The sequence below is a fragment of the Lissotriton helveticus genome, chromosome 4_1, assembly GCF_964261635.1.
Source record: "Lissotriton helveticus chromosome 4_1, aLisHel1.1, whole genome shotgun sequence".
NCBI lineage: Eukaryota > Metazoa > Chordata > Amphibia > Caudata > Salamandridae > Lissotriton > Lissotriton helveticus.
Window position 1 is genome coordinate 310,446,894 of NC_136063.1, and position 22,052 is coordinate 310,468,945.

Here is a 22,052-nt window from a genome sequence, read left to right on the forward strand (position 1 = left end):
AGACTATCACCACGAACAGCGGGCGCGGGGGCGCTGAGAACGGCACTGCATCGGCCTTACCTGCCTTCCCCCTGATCTCTCCCCCTCCCCCGGGACCGCCACAATCGGTGGAGGGTCGACACGGAGATCCGCGGCTGGCGACGCCGAGACAGGGGGCACACTGCTGGACTGGCCGCCATTTCCTCGAGTGAGAGGGGAGGCCCGGATGTGAGCAATTGACCGGCCTGGGCCTGCGCCGGCGGGGGCTGGGGTGCCGGCCGACTAGCACCGAGAGGAGTGGAGAAGCGGGGTGGTCGCCCCCCCCCCCCTTTTTTTGCGGACGTGAGGAGGCCTGCCACTTTCCCTGACGAGACCCTCTTTGGACGAACGCGACTGCGACCTGCGTCTCCACGCCCAGCGGCCCCATACTGAAGAATCTGGTGCAGCTGCCCGTTTGCTGTGCGCTGCAGGGGCTGAGAGACGAGACAGACACCTGAAGAGTTGGGTCCTGCAAGGTGGTTGGGATCTGCCCTGCGCCACTCACCATGGGACGCAGGGGCACGAAGACGACAGAGGGCCAGGACGGAACTGCGACGGGACCTATCCCTGATGCGACTATGGATGGCTCTGCACCCTTGGTACTGAATTCTACTCCTGCGGAGGTCCACCAGGGCGACAAGCTGGACCTGATCCTTAAAGAAATTAGAGACTCTAGGGCTGCGATAGAAGCGCAAATGGGCACCCTTACCACGAACCTCTCCCTTCTTAAAGCAGACCATGCCAAACTATCGGACAAAGTCAAAGGCCAGGGAATGGTGCTGACGGACCTTGCCCCTACGGTGGAGGAACATACGGACTCATCCAACAAATCCAACATCAGGTGCAGACTCTTATTGACCGAGTGGAGGATGCGGAAGGGCGCAATAGACGCAACAACATACGCGTCATTGGCCTTCCGGAACACTGTGAGGGGCCCCACGCAACGGACTTTATGGAGCACTGGTTTCGGGATAATGTTGCTGCGGAAGGACTGTCCCCGTATTTCTGTGTGGAGAGAGCTCATCGGATCCCTGCGGGTCAGCCGAGCCCAGGCAGAGCACTACGACCCCTGATTGTACGGATCCTCAACTATCGGGACAGGGACACACTGCTTAGACAAGCCCGACTGAAATCCGTTATTGAATACGAGAATAAGCGCATATCCCTCTATCCGGACTACACTAATTTAGTGCAGAAACAGAGGTCTTCCTATTATGAGGTTAAAAAGAAACTCCAAAAAGCCAAACTTCGATACGCTTTGTTGTTTCCTGCACGCCTCAAAGTGATCCACGATAATAAAACCCACTTCTTCGATAGCCCCACGGATGCGGAAGAGTGGCTGGAAGTGATGGACTTCGAGAAGGACCTGGACCCGACTCAGGACTCGACGACTAGCAGGACCGCCGCTGGAATGAAGAGTGCAAAGGAGGGACCAAGGGCGCGTAGGGTGGAACCGAAGAGACGTGGGCCTCCTGTCCACGAACAGAAGAAGGGGCAGGACGACGCTGTCGCAGTGGCGGGCTCCTTCAGAGAAGACCGAGGGCAAGTGAATACAGACACTGAAGATAGCACTATACATTCGGACTCTGAAAACAGTATGGTGCTGTTTCCGACTGTGACGCCCAGAGCGGCGGATGAACTCCTAGACACTGCCCTGGAATAAGGACCGTTGCTGATAAGATACGTATCGTAAAGTCTAATTGGTATCCTTTTTCTTTATTGTAACCTGACTGCACGATCGAGGGGTGGGGAGGGAGCAGAATCTATGGACAAAGTGCGCGAATGTGTGTATGCATTACCTGTTAGCTCCAGAAGGGCCATATCCTTGTCCACTGTGTGCGATCCCAGGCATGCGGCTTGTGCACGACCCGCACCCTACCCGGTCCGGGTCTGTGCCTCTGACTGTGTGGGGTTATGGGCCCCCCCCCTTAGTGGTGGGCAATGGCAGTACGTGGTTGACAGATATCACTCCCGGCGGCGCCGTTGAGCAGGCGTCACAGACTGGCATGGTCCATTGGATATGGCTCAAGCCTAGTAGACCCCCCAAAGAGCGTATGCACTCTTAAATGTTTGCTTTTTGTTTACAGTTTCATGTTCGGCACAGCAAAGTTCCGGAGCTGCGCCTACAGAGTTGGGGTTTGGGATAGGGAGGGAACTGTCTCCTGGCTGATTAGGCCTAGGGCCATAAAGTATTGCATTCTGTTATCCCCTTGGACGCCTGTATTTGGATATGGCTGAAGTGAGAGGGAAGTATAGGCTGGTTACGTGGAATGTGAGGGGGTTGGGGGCGATACAAAAGCGACATAGAGTACACGCCTTCTTGATTCGCCAGAGAGCGCATATTGTATTCCTCCAGGAATCCCACCTGACACAGCCTGAGGTGCACACTTTACGGAAAAAATGGAGGGGAGCTGTGCTTTCCACAACATACTCTGCCTTTTCCAGGGGAGCCACGATATGGATACGTTATGGGGTCCCCTTTGTGGAGCTAGAGAGGAAAACCGATGGCCAAGGGCGTTACATCTTGGTAAGGGGCACACTAGATGGTATACTGGTAGTCCTGGGCTGTATTTATGCCCCAAACTACGACCAGGACGGATACCTTTTGACGGTTGGTAGGGCCCTGGCAGGCTGGGTGGACGCCCCGTGGATTCTGGGAGGAGACTGGAATATGGTCCTAGATGCGGGCTTAGATAGATCACACCCTCCCCTACAGGCGGCGGGAGTTCATAAAACGTCGGAATTGTTTAGCACATGGCTTCAGGGCTGGGGACTGAATGATGTGTGGCGCACACTGTACCCGACACTTAAAGAATATTTGTACTTCTCCCCACTACATAACCTACACACCCGCCTGGACAGATTCGCCTGCACCAACTCCCTAACGACACAATGTGTATCAGCAGCGTACCTTGCCAAAACGTTCTCGGACCACAGACCATTAATGTTGGATCTGCAGTGGGGCAGGATTCCCTCACCGGTACCCACTTGGAGGCTCAACCCCTCATTACTTGAGGATGGCCCGTTCCGTGCCCACCTTGAGGACACACTGACTGGCTACTTCAGGGAAAACTGGGACTCTGCGTCCTCGAACCTGGTAGTGTGGGATGCTATGAAGGCTGTGGTGAGGGGGGCTGCGATAGGCCGACTGGTGGGCGCCAGACAGGAGGTTCATGACAAACTGTGTACGGTGGAGAGCCGTCTGAAAGAGCTAGAGACAGTGGTGGGAACAGACCCAGGTCGCAGGGAGGACCTACAACGGTGTAATGTCGAGCATGCGGAACTCCTAGAAACCTTGCGGGTTATCGACTACAGGGAATATTTGAGACGACAACAGGCGGAGGCGGACAGATCGGGGGCACTACTGGCTCGTTTGATCAGAGATACCCCTGAGACCCCAGTGATCACGAGTGTCCGGGACGACACGGGCAGACAGGTACACACGCAGTTGGAGATCAACTCTGTGTTCAGAAGTCATCTGGAGAAGTTGTATGCCCCACCCCCTGATAATAATCGAGATGCCATGATGAATTTCCTGAATGGGCTGGCACTCCCAACCCTCCCTCGGGAGACCCAGACGGCCCTCGCTGAACCCTTATCGCGACAGGAAATTAAAACTGCCATCCACACCTTGAATCGGGGTAAGACTCCGGGTATGGACGGTCTGCCCGGGGAGTTTTATCAGACTTATTCCGATACGCTGGTGCCGGTCCTGGAAAAGATATATAACACTGCTTATGAGGTCGGCCACCTGCCAGCCTCGACTATGCAGGCCTTGGTCATCTCCATCCCGAAACCTGGCAGAGACGCTCTGGATGTAGGTAATTATAGACCTCTGTCTATGCTCCCTTCGGAGTATAAAATCCTTAGCAAGGCTATAGCCATGAGAATCCAAGCCCACCTCCCTGGCCTAATACACACGGATCAATGTGGTTTCCTCCCGGAGAGAAGCACTTCCCAGAACACGAGGCGACTGCACGCCCTGATGTCCACCACCCCCCCGGAGTTCCCAAGCGCAGGCTGCATAACCCTTGACTTACGTCAGGCGTTTGACTCACTGGCATGGGACTTCATGTTCGAAACCTTGCACCGTTTCGGCTTCCCGGATGCCCTGATAAAATGGATCCGTCTATTGTACACGCATCCAACGGCCAGGGCGCGCACCGGCAGACATACTTCAGACAGTTATGACGTGCACAGGGGCACTCGACAGGGATGCCCCCTGTCACCGCTGTTGTTCGTGCTCACATTAGAACCCCTGGCGATTGCACTCCGGACTAGAGCAGCGGAGGCGGGCATTCTGGTTGGAGATACTCATAACCTGCTCTCTATATACGCTGACGACATACTACTGTTTCTCCGGGATCTACGGGGTGACCACACACATTTAGCGACGGTCTTTACTCAATTCGAAAGAATCTCTGGCTTGGCGGTGAACCCCCGAAAATCCCTGGGCTTCTTTTTTAGAGACGGACAACAGTCCACTCACATACAATTTGGCGCCCACGAGATCCAGGTGGCTCCAACTACATTTAAATACCTTGGTATTAACGTGTACCGGGACCCTGAAGACCAGATTGAGGGCAATGTGCGAAGAGCGATCAACGGCCTCCGGGGTAGCGTGACCTTCTGGACGTCCCTGCCCCTATCTGTAATGGGCCGGGTGGCAATTTCGAAGATGGTCCTCCTACCTCGCATACTGTACTACTTTGTGAATTTGCCCGTCCTCCTCCCACAACACATATTCACTACACTGAACTCGCTGCTAATTACCCTAATTTGGGGACCGGGTAGACGACGGGTGAGCCTCAAGAAGTTGCAGTTGTCCACCAGACGGGGGGGCCTGGGGGTACCGGACCTGCGAAGCTATTACTATGCTAGCCAACTTCAGTGGCTGACAAGATGGGTGGCGGGTAGACAGCTCCACGAGATTGCATTAACGGCAACCAAATTGGCGCGTGGGGACCTCCACTCCCTCCTGCTGCCTACGGCCCGGATTCCCAGGGAATGTCACCCCCTATTACTTGTGGCACTGAAATGTTGGCGGCAAGCGCTGAGGTACACGGCAGGAACTCCTCCCTATGCAGATAACATCCCCTTAATCGGCCTCCCGACTCCGCAGGGAACTCTGTCCAGACATAGATTACGACCCTGGACAGATGCTGGGGTGGACAGGGTGGGAGACTTCTTTGGGGATGACGCCCTCTTAGATCATGCTGCCTTCGCGCAATCTACAGGGGCCCCGCAAAGACTTTACTTGTTGCACGCCTCGGTGACCCACTATGTTAGACGCACCTGGGATCCACAACGCACCAAGCCGGACCAGCACGAACTGGTTCATCTTCTCCATTACATGGGGACGGGCGGACACTTAGTGAAGTGGCTCTATGTGGGTATCAGGGAACACGCAGCTTTGCCCCTCACTGCACTTAGGGAGGCTTGGACCGCAGACACGGGGGAGGAGATCACAGACGGCGACTGGAGGACCATCCTTGGTCATCCTAGGCGAGTGTCCAGGAACGTCAAGTTCAGATTTATACAAGCCATGGTTTTGCACAGGGCATATCTCACTCCCCAGAGACTACATAGGATGTTTCCTAACACCCCTCACAACTGCCCTAGGTGCCGGGAAGATGATGCAAATATTATTCACATGCTTTGGACATGCCCGAAAATACGTCATTACTGGGTGACGATTAGGAATACACTGTTGACTATAACTGTTCTACAGATCCCTGAGGGTGCCTTGCACTGCCTGATAGGCCACAGGAAGAGATCTAAGGCCTGTAAGGCACAAGTGAAATTCATAGACTTGGCTCTCTTGTTGGCGCTCCGTACCCTCGCCATGAGATGGAAGTCACCTAGACCCCCAGATGTAGAGATATGGAGGTCGGACATGCTGAAAGGGGGGAGGGCTGAGGCTGCGGAGCTACGCAGGGAGGAACAGAAGGGCCACCGTAAATACCCCATTGCACAGGACTGGGACCGTATGTTATTACAACTGGAGGACGATGACCCAGAACTGTGACTGATGCATATTGTTTGACTGCATGCTTGGGGTGTGGAGTGTCTATGTACGGGGCTACCTAGCCTGCTTACACCGGTAGCCACGCCTATCCAATGTAATGTTCATTCACACGGTTTAAAGCTGGTATGTCCACCTTATGGGCGTTGGGCACGGGGACTGCCAGGAGACGGGAAGAGGGAGGGGGGAGATGGGAGGGAGGGGAATTGTTGAGGCATTACAATATTTTACGGATGCGGAATATGAGTTGTATTACAGTGATTTTGGGACTGTTATGAGGCCTGATAAATAAATGAATAGCAGAAATGATATGACACAGTTTAGTTAAAGAAATTGGAAAAGACTGACACGATGTATGATGATAACCTGTGCATTGTAATACCTGATACAGTCATGAATAAAGTGTTTTAAAAAAACAAATCCCTAACAACCAACATCATATCTTGGAGATCATCCTATATCTTTTATAGATGTGAACAATAATCATGTTCCCCTAAATTTGCTACAACATTAGTACTCTTCTCCGACTGGTTTAATTAACTCTGACATACCTTTACAAAATGTCCCACCTTACTACATTTTCTGTAAACAACACTTTTGGCTGGACATTGTTTCCCTGACTTAAAGTATGGTCCGTTTCCACATCCAATCCACTCCATTCTATTGTGCTTTGCACACATGGGTTTGCATCCCATCCTCCTAGGCAACGAAGGTTTTGGTAATCAGGACAGCATCCACAGTTCATCAAACATATTGGTGAGTTTATTGATAACAGGAGCCACCATACACATTGTGTCAGTGCAGCTGTTCACCCCAAATGACAAAGAACACTCCTCACCACTTGCCTATTACATTTCAATCCCCTACATTCTACTTCACTCAACCACCCCTAAAATTCTACCAAAGCATTCAAAACATAACATTTAGACTTTTCGCAAGCATTCCTCCCATTACATTTTATGTGTTTGATGTTTACTTGGGCACTTCCAGACTTGCTGAGGTGTTGGCAGAAGCTCTATTATTTAAACGTACAGAAAAGTATAATGGTTGTAATAGTTATATTTTATTTCCTTTTCAGTATCGCACTTACAGTGACTTCCTCCATTAGTCTATGTTAAGGGCTTTAGGCAGGTGTGCCATAAGAGTGGGGAATGCATAAATCTGGGCAAGAAATGAGGTGCTGTATTTAGTCAGAGAGGAAGATACTTATATATCTAGGTTTTTCTTCTATTCTTTTATTTGTTCAAAACATAGAATTTTAGGTATGCTAAAAATATTTATTTAAGGCATTTACAAGACAAAGCATAAATAATACGTTCCACCCATTTTAAAATGTATTTAAAGATGTGTTTTCTACTGAGAACAAAATGGTAAAACACGCTCAGGACGAGCTAGTGCTGTAACACATTAGAGGAAGAAGCGCAGTGGAAAGTAATTAATACAAATTAAGGGCCCTATTAGGATGGCACCCCAGAGGTGGAAGGACCGTCCGCAGGGGCAGCGGCGGTCCCTCCGTGCAAATTAGGATGTGACCGCCACCCTGGCCGTCACATCCTGTATGTTTAACATTGCGGCGGGTGCTGCTTAAAGCAGCACCGCCGCAATGTTAAAAATGCAAGCAGTGCATTTGCATGCACAAAGCGGCAGGCACCGACGTTTAAAACACATATTTTTGCCATTTTGTCACCCCCCCACGGTGATGACACCCGGGGCGGCCCGCACCCACCGCAACCCCCTTTCTAATCCACTGCATTCAACCACACATCCCATAAGCTCAATCATCCCTTGATTTCCAACAAGAATTGTAGACGCTATTCTGGGAATGCTTCATCTGCACATACCTTCAGGTCTGCGCCCTATGGGGACATTACAAAATGAGCCGACTACCTGAGAGTATGTTTTGGGAGTCCACTTTTATAGCCACCCACTTATTTTACAGTGCGCCAATGTTTTACAGCTAAGTTTGTTCATTTAAGCGCATACACACACACACACACCAGATTCCTAGTTTTGATGCATTAATAAAACATTCTTTGAAATATCAGAACAACAGACTGTAACACCACAGGATGCTTCGTTTCATATTGCCAAAGACATTCAATGTTTAACTATCCACTTCCTCTAACTCAAAGATGGGGTAGTTTATAATTATACAATTTTAAATGTACAACATCCATACTATTCATCCACTTGTTATTGTCTCTTTATGTAAAACCTACCTGGAATTAATGACATGAATTTAAGTGACAATTTGCAATCAGTTGTGATATAGGGGACTAGTTTCAGAGGGGAATGTAAAAACACTGAAGTTGAGACACAGATAAAAGGTGCAACATTGTATTTACTCACAATCCACTGAACATTGAACCTGCAGAATACGGAGCATAAAACTGTAATTCATGACTTACTCTTTCACCTCTTTCCCCCTTTAAACCTTGACCACCCTTTGAAAAAAAGAAAAGGCAAGTATTAATAATAGGAACAACCTAGATTATGATACAATGATTGTCATTTTCCAAGTTCAACTGTAAATTGATTTCAATCGAATTTATCAATAAATTACACAAAAAGAGGGCGTTCACAAGTGGTCCAACGAAGGTAGAACAACGCTGTTCTGATAAATATATTTCTAAATCAGATACATAGGGCTTGTTTTAGATCTCGGTGGATGGGTTACTTCGTTCCAATGGTTACAGATATCCTGTCCACCAAAATATAAATCCCATAGGATATAATGGGATTTATATTTCGGCAGACTGGGATATCCATCATTGTTGTGATGGAGTAACTCGTCCGCCGAGAACTAAGGCAGGACCATAGTCTGTGGTATTAAGTCAAAACTCTATAATTGCTATTGTAGGCACATACATATTGCCCATATTTGCATGGCACTAAAAAGGTTAATGGAAAAGTTTATATGTAGTGTTAGCCTTCATAAAACACAGAGCTTTAAAAACAGGGCTTATCTGAACCTGGTTTCAGGAGACCCACATGAAACAAATTAACATACAATAAATCTAAATTGGCCTCATTTAAATAGTCCGGAGTTGCCATGGAAATCTAAGTTAGATCCCTCCCACCTTGCACTACAATAGACATCCCTGCTTTGAAGGTCATAGCTTGTGGTCTCCAAAGATTGATTCAATTTGTTACCGTACTTGGCCCTGCCTGCAAAAACAGAAAATTTCAATTTATGTGCATAATATTGTACTCTATAAATTCGTCAATTAAAACACATATGGATGCTGATCATATGTCAATTGATAATGGATCTGTAATGCCGTTTAATAAACTGCCATATGTTTGGGTACCTTTTTACATTTATTTTAGGTTTGTGAAGTGTGTATGAAATTAGATATTAAAAAACAATAATCCAGGTTTTAATTCCAAGATAAAAGCGAAGGACTACTTTATACCGCTGGGTGCATGTCTCCCAAAACAATGGTTAAATCACTCCATTCTGTGACCTAACTATAATGGTCAGATCAAACTGAAGTGCCAGTTCTTTCCATTATATTCATGAACTAGATTCAATACTAATAGGTTATCAATACTACATCACACTACAGTGTCATAGCATTTATGAGTCATCTAAATAGTTGAAGTCCAAGCTTCATTTCCGCCATACACCGAAGATACCCAGCATAGCGAATACAAATAGCCTGTGTAAGGCGTGCAAATTCACTGTTGCCAAGTAGCACTTAGAAGCCAGCTCCATCTAAAGTTCTCCTGTGAGCAGTAAAGATTCATTTGGCTGCATCATCCATCAATAACGCAGATTAATTGTTATATTGATAAACCTCGAATTGTGTCTGTAATTTTCCCACAGCGTAGGAGGTATACTTAAAAATCATAACCCCAATATTATGTCTTGGCCCACATCCTGAGTTAGTCATTATCACATTCAATAGTTATAACACCCAATAAATACGGACACATAGATGTTCGGTATTTATCGGGTGTGATAATTATCACCTTCCACCAGGTTTTGGGGAATAACATGAGGATTTTGGGGTGTATCACACCAAAATTGGTTTGTTTAGGTACTTACCGGGCCTTTTGTGCCTGTTAAATATCAGCCGGCTTGAGCTTCTGATATTTAACACAAAACTCATACTATGATATGAGCAGCAACAGATGTTACTGAGCATATGGACATGTATTGGCCCACATCAAAATTACCGCCCTAAACTACTTAACATAATTTGAAAACTTCTTAGCAAGCTTAAAATAGTTGATTTTCAAAATATTTTGATAGTAAGACAGTTTGTCCGAATAAAATCAGGGACCATATACTAATGCGTATATTCATTGACTATTTGAGAATCTACACATAATGTGAAAGATGTGTAATAATTGCTTTGGAAGTACACAGGGACTATGACAAACAATGTACTCAGGACCAAATATGAAACCAAAGCATTTCTTAATAACAGCGACTATTTGTTTGAGTCACATTTGTATGATATATTAAGATGATACATCTTTTAAAGAAGAACACAGAAACTCTTGTGTGAGTTGTATAGTCTACTTTTTGGGAATCAAGGGGCATATTATCAAGGGGGGCGTTAGGAAATTATCGCCGCTTTACCGGCCGTTTTCTATTAGCAAGCTGTCGCTAACATCAGTTAGCGACAGCTTGTAGGCGATAGCGAGCGGTTTGGGGCCCGCTTTGCATGTCAGCGATATTTATCGCTAATGACATGCAAAGTGGGCGTACCCAACCTGTTAGCGACTGAAAGCAGTCGCTAACATCGCTATCGCCTATTATCAACACAGGCATAGCGATGGAAATAGCTCCAAAAAATAACGCCTGCTCAGACCAGTTCTTAGCCATTATATCCAATGGGAGGTGGATATAATGGCTATCGCAGGGAATTTTATCGTTTTGAGATAAACGTTGTTAATAGCACGTTATCTCAGCGATAAAATCCGGTGATGCGTGGCGATAAAAAAATTGCCGCTAACTCAACTTAGCGATAAATATCGCTATTTGTTGATAATATGCCCCCAATTTTACAAGCCGCCCAAAAAACTACAATGTACATTTTACTTAACATTTCTAACATTTACGCCTGAAAGAACTCATAATGTCCTTGAAAATAGGGATCCCTGCTGTAAATCAAGCGAACTGTGCTGATGCAGGAAGAAATTAGTAAAACTATGACTCAAAATGCCTCAGGAATCGAACAACTGTTCCTACCCATTTCTGCACTGTAGACACACTTTGGTAGGGAATGCAAACATTTGTGCAATCACTTCTGTAATATCTCTTGTCATTCTTTGCTCCGCTGATGTGCGAGCGGACGCGGGTGCGAGACCTTCCCCAGCGCTTCGTGGCGCTTTGCTGACCTGACGCGCGCTGTACTAGCAAATTGGTGGCGCTTTTTTAAATAATACTTTTGTGATATTTGCTTTATCATTCTTCTCCTTATCCCCTGTTTTTAACTTATAGCGCCCTTACCTGCACTATAATCGTGTATTCCACCGCGCTTTGCGGGTCCCGGTTCCTGTGGGCTGGTGTAGGAGCCCAGGGCTTCTGTGGTGGCCATATTGGGTGAGGGGCGCGGACTGCACGGTCTAGTTGCTGACGCGACGGCCTCCTCATAAGGGAGGTAATCAGGGGGCTCGGTCTTGTCATTCTTTGCTCCGCTGATGTGCGAGCGGACGCGGGTGCGAGACCTTCCCCAGTGCTTCGTGGCGCTTTGCTGACCTGACGCGCGCTGTACTAGCAAATTGGTGGCGCTTTTTTAAATAATACTTTTGTGATATTTGCTTTATCATTCTTCTCCTTATCCCCTGTTTTTAACTTATAGCGCCCTTACCTGCACTATAATCGTGTATTCCACCGCGCTTTGCGGGTCCCGGTTCCTGTGGGCTGGTGTAGGAGCCCAGGGCTTCTGTGGCGGCCATATTGGGTGAGGCGCGCGGACTGCACGGTCTAGTTGCTGACGCGACGGCCTCCTCATAAGGGAGTCATGCGTACGCGCAGCGGTCACGCGCAGCGGATACGCCGGATCACCGCCGGAGTCACGCCAGAGTCCAGCCCGTCTGCGCCCGTCAGCGTCCAGGAGGCGACCGGGGCGGCGGGCTGGGCTCAGCCACCGGGCCCTGTAGGCCCAGGGGCCCCCCAGCTCCGATATACATCAGGTGAGCTACGCCTATTGCGCCCTTTCCATCCTCTTTCAGGTGAGTGCTGTTCTGTTTTCCCTGGTCGTTACACGGGTAAGTGCTGTTGCCCTGGGTGCGGATGGCGCCCTAGTTGTGCCGTGTTCCGGCCTCCCATCAAAAATATCGACCAATCTGGGCACCTCTGCATGCTGCTCAATACCAGATCTGTGGCTAGACATGCGCAGGATATTTATGATCTCCTAGACACGGAAAAGCCTCTGTGCCTCATGTTAACTGAGACATGGCTGGGGGAATTCTCCAACCCTGATGTGGCTGCCGCCTTTCCCTCTGACTACAATGTCTATAGACAGGACAGACTCAAGGGCAGGGGCGGTGGAGTGGCGCTGGTAGTTAAGGAAAGTGTGGCCTGTACCATTCTGCCGGCAGAGGACATCCGCGGTTCTGAGTCACTTGCTTTCTCTATCACCTTGTCACCCCACCAATCCTTCAAAGGGCTATTGGTTTACAGACTACCTGGCCCACCTGGTACCTTCTTTGAAGAGTTTGAGTCTGTTCTATCTGGGCTGGCTCTGAAAACGGAACAGTGCATTGTCGCTGGTGATTTCAACTTCCGTATGGATGACCTATTAGACCCGGACACCGTCAAATTTTTGGAGGCCACTGCCCCCATGGGTTTGATCCCTTATCTTGTGGGACCGACTCACGATAGGGGACATACCCTGGACCAGGTCTTTTCGACATCCCCTTTGGAGGTTAAGGAGATTATCCCGGTGCTCTGGTCAGACCATAGGCTGGCTAAATTTTTGGTCAAAGGCATAATGAGACCTGTCAACTTGGTATCTCAGCAACAGGGCCGCGCCCTCCGGCCCTATCACTCGGTGACCCCGGCGATGCTCGCTCAGGCGGCGCAGGTTCACCCATGCCCCGTCTCAGGTGATTTGGAGAAGGACCTGGAGGCCCTGCAGGCCTGGCTGTTGGACAGGCTTAATGACCTTGCCCCGGTGATGGCCTCCCGTTCAACACCGAAATGGGTTTCGGCCCCTTGGTTCACTACGGCATTGTCATCCGCCCGACAGTCCTGCAAGGCGGCGGAAAGAGCTTGGCGCACCCAATACGATCCTAAGGCAAAATTGCTCTACAAGACAGCGGTCAAGGCATATCAGCGGGACATTCGCCTTGGAAAAAAGGTTTATCTTGCTGGGAGAATAGAGGCTGCCTCTAACTCCTGTAAGGAAATCTTCTCCATAGTGAGAGAATTTACAGCTTCCCGCTCCAATGCCTCCCGAGACATGCCCTCCAAGTCCTGGGCGGCGGATCTTGCTAACTAAGATAAAGCTCATCCAGGACTCTTTCCATCTGATGACGCCTGTAGGGCCAATTTGCACCGAGGATGGCCCGCGCCCGGCGGACTCTTCAGTCCCGTTGCTGGCTACTTTTCCCCCCATCTCAGCCTCTGCCTCTTTAGGGCTCATGGGCGCGCTTAAAACTGGATCACCCCTGGACCCCTGCCCGGCTAAGTTTCTGTCTAAAATGGCGGAAGCTTTGAATCCACTGGTCAATCCACTCTTGAACCTCTCGTTGAGCCAGGGTCTGGTTCCGCAGGCATGGAAGCAGGCAATGGTCATCCCCCTGCTGAAGAAACCGGGTCTCGATCCTGAGGCATTGGTCAATTATAGACCGATCTCTCTTCTGCCAGCCCTCATGAAGATCTTGGAGAAGCACATACAAACGGTGCTCTCCAACTTTCTGGAACTGCACGAGATTCTGCATGCCACTCAATCGGGCTTTCGTCCAAACCTCAGCACAGAGACAGCGCTCCTGGAGGTGTCGGAAGACATTAAAGGGGTACTGGACTCTGGGGGCAAGGCCATGCTGGTCATGTTGGACTTGTTGGCGGCCTTTGACACCGTCCCCCATGAGGGCCTCCTCTCTAGACTCCATGAGATTGGCCTTAGGGGGACGGTGCTCAGCTGGTTTTCATCATTTCTAGCTGACCGCCGACAAACGGTCTGGGCCTCCCCGGACTCTGCTGTGATGCCGCCATTGGGTGTCGGGGTCCCGCAGGGCTCTATTTTGAGCCCGACCCTTTTTAACATCTTTATGACCCCTCTGGCGGCATTGGCGGAGTCTTTCGGGGCCCGGATCGTGTCCTATGCTGACGACACTCAGCTCCTCTTCTCTTGTAAGAGTGGAGGGGATTTTAATGGAGAGGGCATCCGGGATTGCCTTGAGGCTGTCTTCAGATGGTTTCATTTGAGTGGCCTCAAGTGCAATTCTGAGAAGTCTGAAGTCCTCTTCTTTGGGTGTGCGTCGGATCCTGACTGGCAAAGTTGGTGGCCCACCAACAGGTTTCCTCCATCCCGTCCATCGTTGGTGGCCAAGAACCTGGGGGTCAAGATCGACAAGGGCCTGACGATGAGAGCCCAGATCTTGGGGGTGACGGGTACCTGCTTTGGCCTCCTCAAGGTGCTGAGGAAGTTTCTTCCCCTTCTATCGGAAGAACATCGGAAACTGACCGTGCAGGCTTTGATCGGGTCCAGGTTGGACTATGCCAATGTCCTCTACCTGGGCCTGCCAGAGTATTTGCTGCAACGGCTCCAGGTCGCGCAGAACGCCGCGGCGAGAGCCATCTATGGCTTAAATAGGCGTGCCAGTGTCGCGGGTCTCCTGCAGGCCTTACACTGGCTACCTATCCGCAAGCGGATCATTTTCAAAGCGCTGACTCTGGCTTACAAAGCCCTCCATGCCGGGGGTGCCAAGTACCTCCAAAGGAGACTGGCCTTTTATCATCCGGCCCGCGCTCTCAGATCGGAGTCACAGTTCTTGGCGGTGGTGCCACGTGTGAAAAGAGCTCGCATTGGAGGTCGCTCCTTTGGATTGTTGGCACCACAGTTGTGGAACTCTTTGCCGCTGACACTTCGGGGCGCCACTAGTTTATTTGCTTTTAGGAAGGGTCTAAAGACCTGGTTGTTTACTTTATAGGCTCTGTGTCTTTTTTTGTTGAGTTCCCCTTTTGTTTTACTGCTGTGTTATGTTATTTCATCTTAGGTCTCGCTGCTAAAGCGCCGGGATACTCTTTTTGAGTCGCCGCGCGCTATACAAAAACAAACATAACATAACATCTCAAAAACAGGCAGAATGAATTAAAGAATCCCGCTTTGACGATGTCCAGCCCAAGTATAACAGCTTAGGGGCAAATCTGCAAAGTGCAACTCCTTCAACAACAGTCTTTTAGAAATGTTTTTCCTAGTGAGGGAGAGATTAATTGTCATATTGCTATCAGTCGACACAGTTGGTAAGCCTTCATTCACTTTTCACCTACCCTATCCTCCTTCTCTACATACCGCACAACCGTACCCTATCAAACACCCCATAAGAACCTCATCCATATCAAAAGACACAAGATGCACACACCACCACACCTTTTCGCAGACAAACTCTTCAACACTCGCTCAACACAGTCAAGCAAATGACCTTGCTGGATCACACATAGCAACCTAAATATTCTATTCTTTATAAATACCTGGCTTACTCCCACATCGCCCCGTGTTTGAGAACTAATTAGCAATAGTAGGTAAACAACCTTTACAACGCAACTTTTACCACGCAGTGCCTTTACAACGCAACTTTTACAACGCAAACTATTACAACGCATTGCGCTGGGGGGCGCTCTAGGATAGGGAATAGGTTTAATGTACTATCCAACACCTTCCCTACTATCCACGGGGACTGGAGTTGGAATAGTAAATTAAACAATTCACTATCCAGCGCCTAAAAGCACTATGCATTGTAATGGTATGCGTTGTAAAAACCGCGTTGTAAAAGCATGCGATGTAAAAGCATGCGTTGTAATGTCATACATCTGCAATAGTAATATGATCATTCATGAACTACACACCCGCTCAGAACTGATTTCTGTCAGGATCTCTGCAGAGGTTGTGAGTCTCTCTACATCATTGTCCACGTTTGAAGACTTCTCTGATAGACTAACTCTCACACCACATTCTCCATCACAATTCACCACCTTCTCCATCACAATTCACATCCTCTTTCGCCCACCCGGTGACAGCAAACAGTCTCTCCTTCTAACAACACTTTTATGGTGATTTGAGCCTCCCATTGGAGTGTACCACTAAAGTCATGAGACACTCCTTTCTCTACATTATTGCCTCAGTCTTAAAGACATCTGATGTCACAGTCCAACAGACACAATTCTGATGTCACAGTTCGTTCAGATTCCACAGGCACAACCGTGACAATTTACTTCTGTTGTGCATTGCCTAGCATGCTATGTCCCACTGAAAATAGACTGGTCCAACAATTTAGCGATTCCTACTCATATTTCTACACTTATGTACCGTGACAACAGACAAATAGTTCTTTGCAACTCACATGACCAACACATACATTTAAAGTTACAACAACGGAAGTGCCCTCACAAAAGAGAGGCCCAAACTGATAGATACACAAAGACAAACACCTCCTAACATACCCATACACAATCTAAATACAGTGATGGGGTCGTTGACACATACACAAAAATGTAACTCTTGACATGCATGCACATAAATATCCTCATATGTGCCCTGATGAAACATGGACACTTGTACATGCGTTGAACCAACCCAGCCACGAGTACCTCCTAGCTGCAGCGGCATAGCAAACTGTTGGCACACGTAAGCATATTTTCTTAGCAATTATTCAAAACTCTTGACACAGCTAAGTTGTAATGATGTCTGCAAGTGAAAATATCTCTGAACCCACATGAGAGATTAAATAAAACTTACAAATTGCCATCTTTGGTCATCTATAAATCAAGTGAACTCTCCAGCTGTGCCCTGTCAGAGGCAGAGGCTTTCTGATTCCCAAAAACCAAACCACTGGTGTGGGGGGAGATGGGGTGCGAGTGGAACTCCGTCTGCCATGAACCAAATCGTATGCTATAATATATGATGAGTCACAAAACAGGTAGTGGAGGGTCTGAGGGAATTTTTAAGACCTGCCCAAGCTATCATCCCCTAATAGACATACTGTTCAACACATAGAACTTGGGGGTCTGGTAAGAGAGTTAGATAAATAATCTCAACTCTTGAGGCTCTAAGCCCTACAGGTGCTCGTTGAAAAACTTACAGAGTCCTACATCAAATATAGTATACTGCCCAACGCATTTTCTTCCCAGCAAAAGTGGGTGAGACCCAAGGTCCAGAGATGGATTCCCATCAATGTCTTGTAAGTGATCTTATAGTCTTATCATTTGGTCATCCAAAAGGTTAGGATGGAGCATCTCTAGATCATTGAGATACTTTGCACCCTACCTTCAAGGACAGGGAACAGAGCCCGCCATCACTCGGTAGACCATGCGTGGGATCACTCAATGGGATTAAAGTGCAGTGAAACGAAGTGAGACAGGTGTGAGATTAAAATTAGAATAGAGAACATACAGTGAAAAACTTTAATAACTGTATGTTTCTTTCGTTTTAAAAACCAGAACAGTGCAAAACGATGCAGTTTAAACAAATAGCTGCAAGTGGGCCGACATGTTTCTGCCAAAATTGGGGAACAAAACTCCTCCTATGGCTTCATCAGGGCCTCTGTTCTTAGAAAATATTTTTGTCACTGCATGTACGTGCTACAAACAATATCAACCATCAATACAGGGGATAATACCTCACCGCGCCTCCCCTAATCTCAGGCACAGTCTGAGGCAACGACGGAGAGAGCGTGGCCTCCCTAATCCTGAGCTTGGTCCAGGCGAGGTGAGAATTACACCATCTGACATGGAGGAATAGAGATGAATATATATCCTTTATGATTTAATTTGATCACTTTATTGATGGTTGATATTGTTTGTAACACGTACATGCAGTGGCAAAAATATTTTCTAAGAACAGAGGCCCTGATGAAGCCATAGGAGGTGTTTTGTTCCCCAATTTTGGCAGAAACATGTCGGCCCACTTGCAGCTATTTGTTTAAACTGCATCGTTTTGCACTGTTCTGGTTTTTAAAACGAAAGAAACATACAGTTATTAAAGTTTTTCACTGTATGTTCTCTATTCTAATTTTAATCTCACACCTGTCTCACTCGATTCACTGAACTTTAATCCCATTGAGTGATCCCACGCATGGTCTACCGAGTGATGGCGGGCTCTGTTCACTGTCCTTAAAGGTAGGGTCCAAAGTATCTCAATGATCTAGAGATGCTCCATCCTAACCTTTTGGATGACCAAATGATAAGACTATAAGATCACTTACAAGACATTGATGGGAATCCATCTCTGGACCTTGGGTCTCACCCACTTTTGCTGGGAAGAAAAAGCGTTGGGCAGTATATTATATTTGATGTAGGACTCTGTAAGTTTTTCAACGAGCACCTGTAGGGCTTAGAGCCTCAAGAGATGAGAATATTTATCTAACTCTCTTACCAGACCCCCAAGTTCTATGTGTTGAACATAATATATGATGAAAAATGCCTTTCCGGTTTTGTTCTTTTATGTTTAAAACCCATTAAAATATGTTTTAAAAACATAGATTTCTCATTACGTCAAATAAAATAGACTGCTTGATCACTGTGTGACGCATAAAAAGTGTCCGATAGTAGGCCATAGATGAATGATATGTCTATAAACCTTTAGATCCCAAGTGTTTCTAAGCGCCTGCAGGTCACCCACTTTACACAAAAAACACAACCACAGCTTCACCCCTTGCATTATTTTCAAGACCTGCTGCTTTACTCAAAAGGCCCTAATGGGTGGAGCCCCTTCATATCTAAAGGACAAACTAAATGACTACTGTCCTGCAAGAACCCTTACATCTAGTGGCAAGGTGTTCATGATTGTTCCCCGCGTCTACGCCACCAGACTGGGCAGTACAGCTTTTTCCTTTCTCTCTCCTTTGGCCTGGAACCAACTTCCGCACCATTTGTGCTGCTGTTCGGACTTTACCAATTTTTAAAAACTTTTGAAAGTTTGGCTTTTTTAACTGTTGTGGTGTTTTTTATGCTGGCCCAGCACTAAAATATGCCTTCAGGTATGATTTGCTGTGCTATACCAAGTAGAAATAACATAACATAACAATGTATCTTACAGGGGACCGTTAGGGTGACGCAGCACCTGAGTGATATTGTACATTGTTGATAGTTTGTCTACAGCCTGTCTAGGGCGTAGCTACAGTTGGTGCCACAGGTGCAATGCCCCAGAGCCCATAGACCTGGGGGGGTCCATGAACCCTGATAATTGCTGTATTGTACTATCACAACAGTTGTCAAAATATCCTATTTTCCTTTCTTACACCTGGGTCCATGACATCAGCAAGAGAGAGAAAAGGGTAGGGGTGAGGCAGAAGAGACGAGGTGAAGTAGAGATAGCATGAGAGAGAAAGATAAGTGAAGCAGAAATAGAGGGTGGAAGGAAGAGGTGAGTGAGGTAGTCAAAGAGAGAAGTGTAATCGAAAGAAGGGCAGGGGTTTATCTATCACCCAACATAAAAGGGGAAATAAAAGAACCACTGGTATTTGTGATAGAAAAGGAAGGAGATTTTGAATAAACCTAAAAATAAATGTTGCGGAAAGTAGGAACATCCCATATATTATAAGGAACTAAATACCCCTTACAATAAAACTGTTACTTACAATGTCCTCATACAATCCTGGATTATTTATCCCATGTACTGTGACTGATCACACCATTGCAGTGAGCACTGAGAATGCTATTGCAAAGAGCATGCAAACTATTGCTTTCAAACTGGTCTTAACTGTATATTGATGAAGGACAAGGAGACTCCTCCCATGCAGGTCAGACACCTGAATACTAAGTTAGCCGAAATCATTAGTACAACCAAATCCAAGGAAGCTCTTCCTGTCCGTGTTCAGAATATCAACAAATAGGTCTTTAATGTTTGAACTAGATAGACATGTTTTTAAGAGTAAAACATGAGAGTAGAGAAGTTTTGTTTCAGTGGCCAACCCTTTATACTGTATGCAGCGGCTCTGACTTATTGCAAGGTACATTACCAACCTCATGCAAACGTTTGCTGATGAATGCTACTACTTCCACTCTGTTAGCTACAGAGAGTTTTCAAGATATGAGCTTTAGCAATGTTTCCCTTTGTACAGATGCTTCTTTCAAATTGACTTATTGTTTTGATACCTATCAAGCTAGTTTTATTAACAGCACGAATCAGCTGTCACTTGTGGAATGTGTTGTTTTGGAAGTCTGGCTTGCGATCACTGAACTCCCTACAGATCTGTATACCGACTCAGGTACCTCTCTTATTTAACACTATAACTGCTTCGAACGTTCCACGCCAGTGCAGAACGTTCGAAAAAATGGGTGGGGCTGCGTCGGCCAATGGTCGTTCGCAGCACCAGCCGTTGGCCGACGGAAGCACGGAACGGGTTAAGGCTATTACTGTTTTTTATAGTATAATGTGTATTAGAACATTGGAATGTTGAGCGCTCCATTGAGTTCTCCGGGCTTCTAATGGCTGGTGGAACCAAGGAGCATCAAAATTCCAATGATTGTTCACAGCAACAGCTGTGAACATAGGCTTCACGGAGCCCGAGGGGAATTCAACCCGACGGGCTCCATGAGGTCTTTGTTTTTCAAATTAGAACATTCTGCCTTCTAGGGGCGAAATGTTCTAATAGCCTTACAGCCCTCCATAGCAGGCTATACCAGCCATTAAAGGCCCGGTCCCTTGTTGAAGGACCTTGCATTCGGCTCGGGCCTTTAACACCGGAGCAAACCTTTACTGGCCGGTAGATCTCGCTACAGTGGACTCTAAGGCTATAGTAGAACATTGGAGTGTTGTGAACTCCACTGACGACAATGAAGAGGCTCAGAGCTAGTAATGGCCTTGAGTACCAACATTCCAATGTTTGTTTCTGTTTCTCCATTTTTTATTTAGAACATTCTACTCTCAGCGGGTGGAATTTTCTAGTAGCCAATAGCCCTTCTTCCTCGGGCTAAATGTTCTCTACCTCGTTATACAAACGGTACAGCCATCAGCAGCAGGCTCTAAGGCTATACAATGTTACGGAATCCCCTACAGGGTGAGTTATTTTCTCCCTATAATAAAAAAATAAATTAAATACTTTAACCTAATGAGATGCTGTGAACAGCCTGGTATTCAAGAAGAACTTGGAGGGCAACATTCAGAATGCTGCTTCCTTAGAGTAAAGGTCAATGTACATTTTAAAAATTACAATACATTTTTACAATGTATTTATCGCATGACACAGGCAATCAATAGCAGTCAAAATATAAAAAAAGAATTAAACACAGTAGAGAGTTTGTTGACATCACCCAGCCTCCTGAACATACTACATAGCTATGCAATGACTACTTTTGGTCAGCAGTCTTTTGGGAGTTCGCAAGAGGCATGTGGTTCAGAGAACTTTTCAAAAATCGGTCCAAACTTGTAAAATGTGCTTTTCTAGGAGGAGAAAAAAGTCTAAGGAAATATAAATTATCATCAGGACATGCTATTAATGAGTGTATTTGTTTACTTACCGTCGGCCCAATATCACCTTGTGGTCCAATCGTTCCTGGGACGCCTGGGGACCCCGGAGCTCCGGGTCCACCCTGTTTGGGACAAAGGGAATAATGGTTTCATTAAAAGGGACTATTCATGATCGCTAGATTGCAAACTGTGCATTTTGATTATCTGTAAGGCAGAGACCCAAAATCAGTGTCATTTGGCAGGAAAATGTCGAATACCGCCTCTAATTTCATCTCTGTCAGAATTTCTGACTTACATATTTCTTTCTATAGACAAAGGTGAAATCCGCCAGTGGGACAAATTTCAACTTTGCACCGAGTTACAAGAATTGATAAGTCAGCTACTGCCGGGTGCAGAGAGGCAAAGGTCACAGTCAAATG

The 22,052-nt window shown here is 47.1% G+C and overlaps 1 protein-coding gene across 1 annotated transcript in view; it reads right to left on the reverse strand.

Moving 5' to 3' along the window:
* COL14A1 (collagen type XIV alpha 1 chain) overlaps positions 1-22,052 on the reverse strand; it is a 559,513-nt gene that overhangs the window by 19,787 nt on the left and 517,674 nt on the right. The window contains exons 42-43 of the mRNA XM_078686835.1: positions 21,684-21,755; positions 8,452-8,487 (exon numbers count right to left, since the gene is read on the reverse strand). Of these exons, the coding sequence (XP_078542961.1) occupies positions 8,452-8,487; positions 21,684-21,755 (108 nt within the window). The remainder of the gene's footprint in view (positions 1-8,451; positions 8,488-21,683; positions 21,756-22,052) is intronic.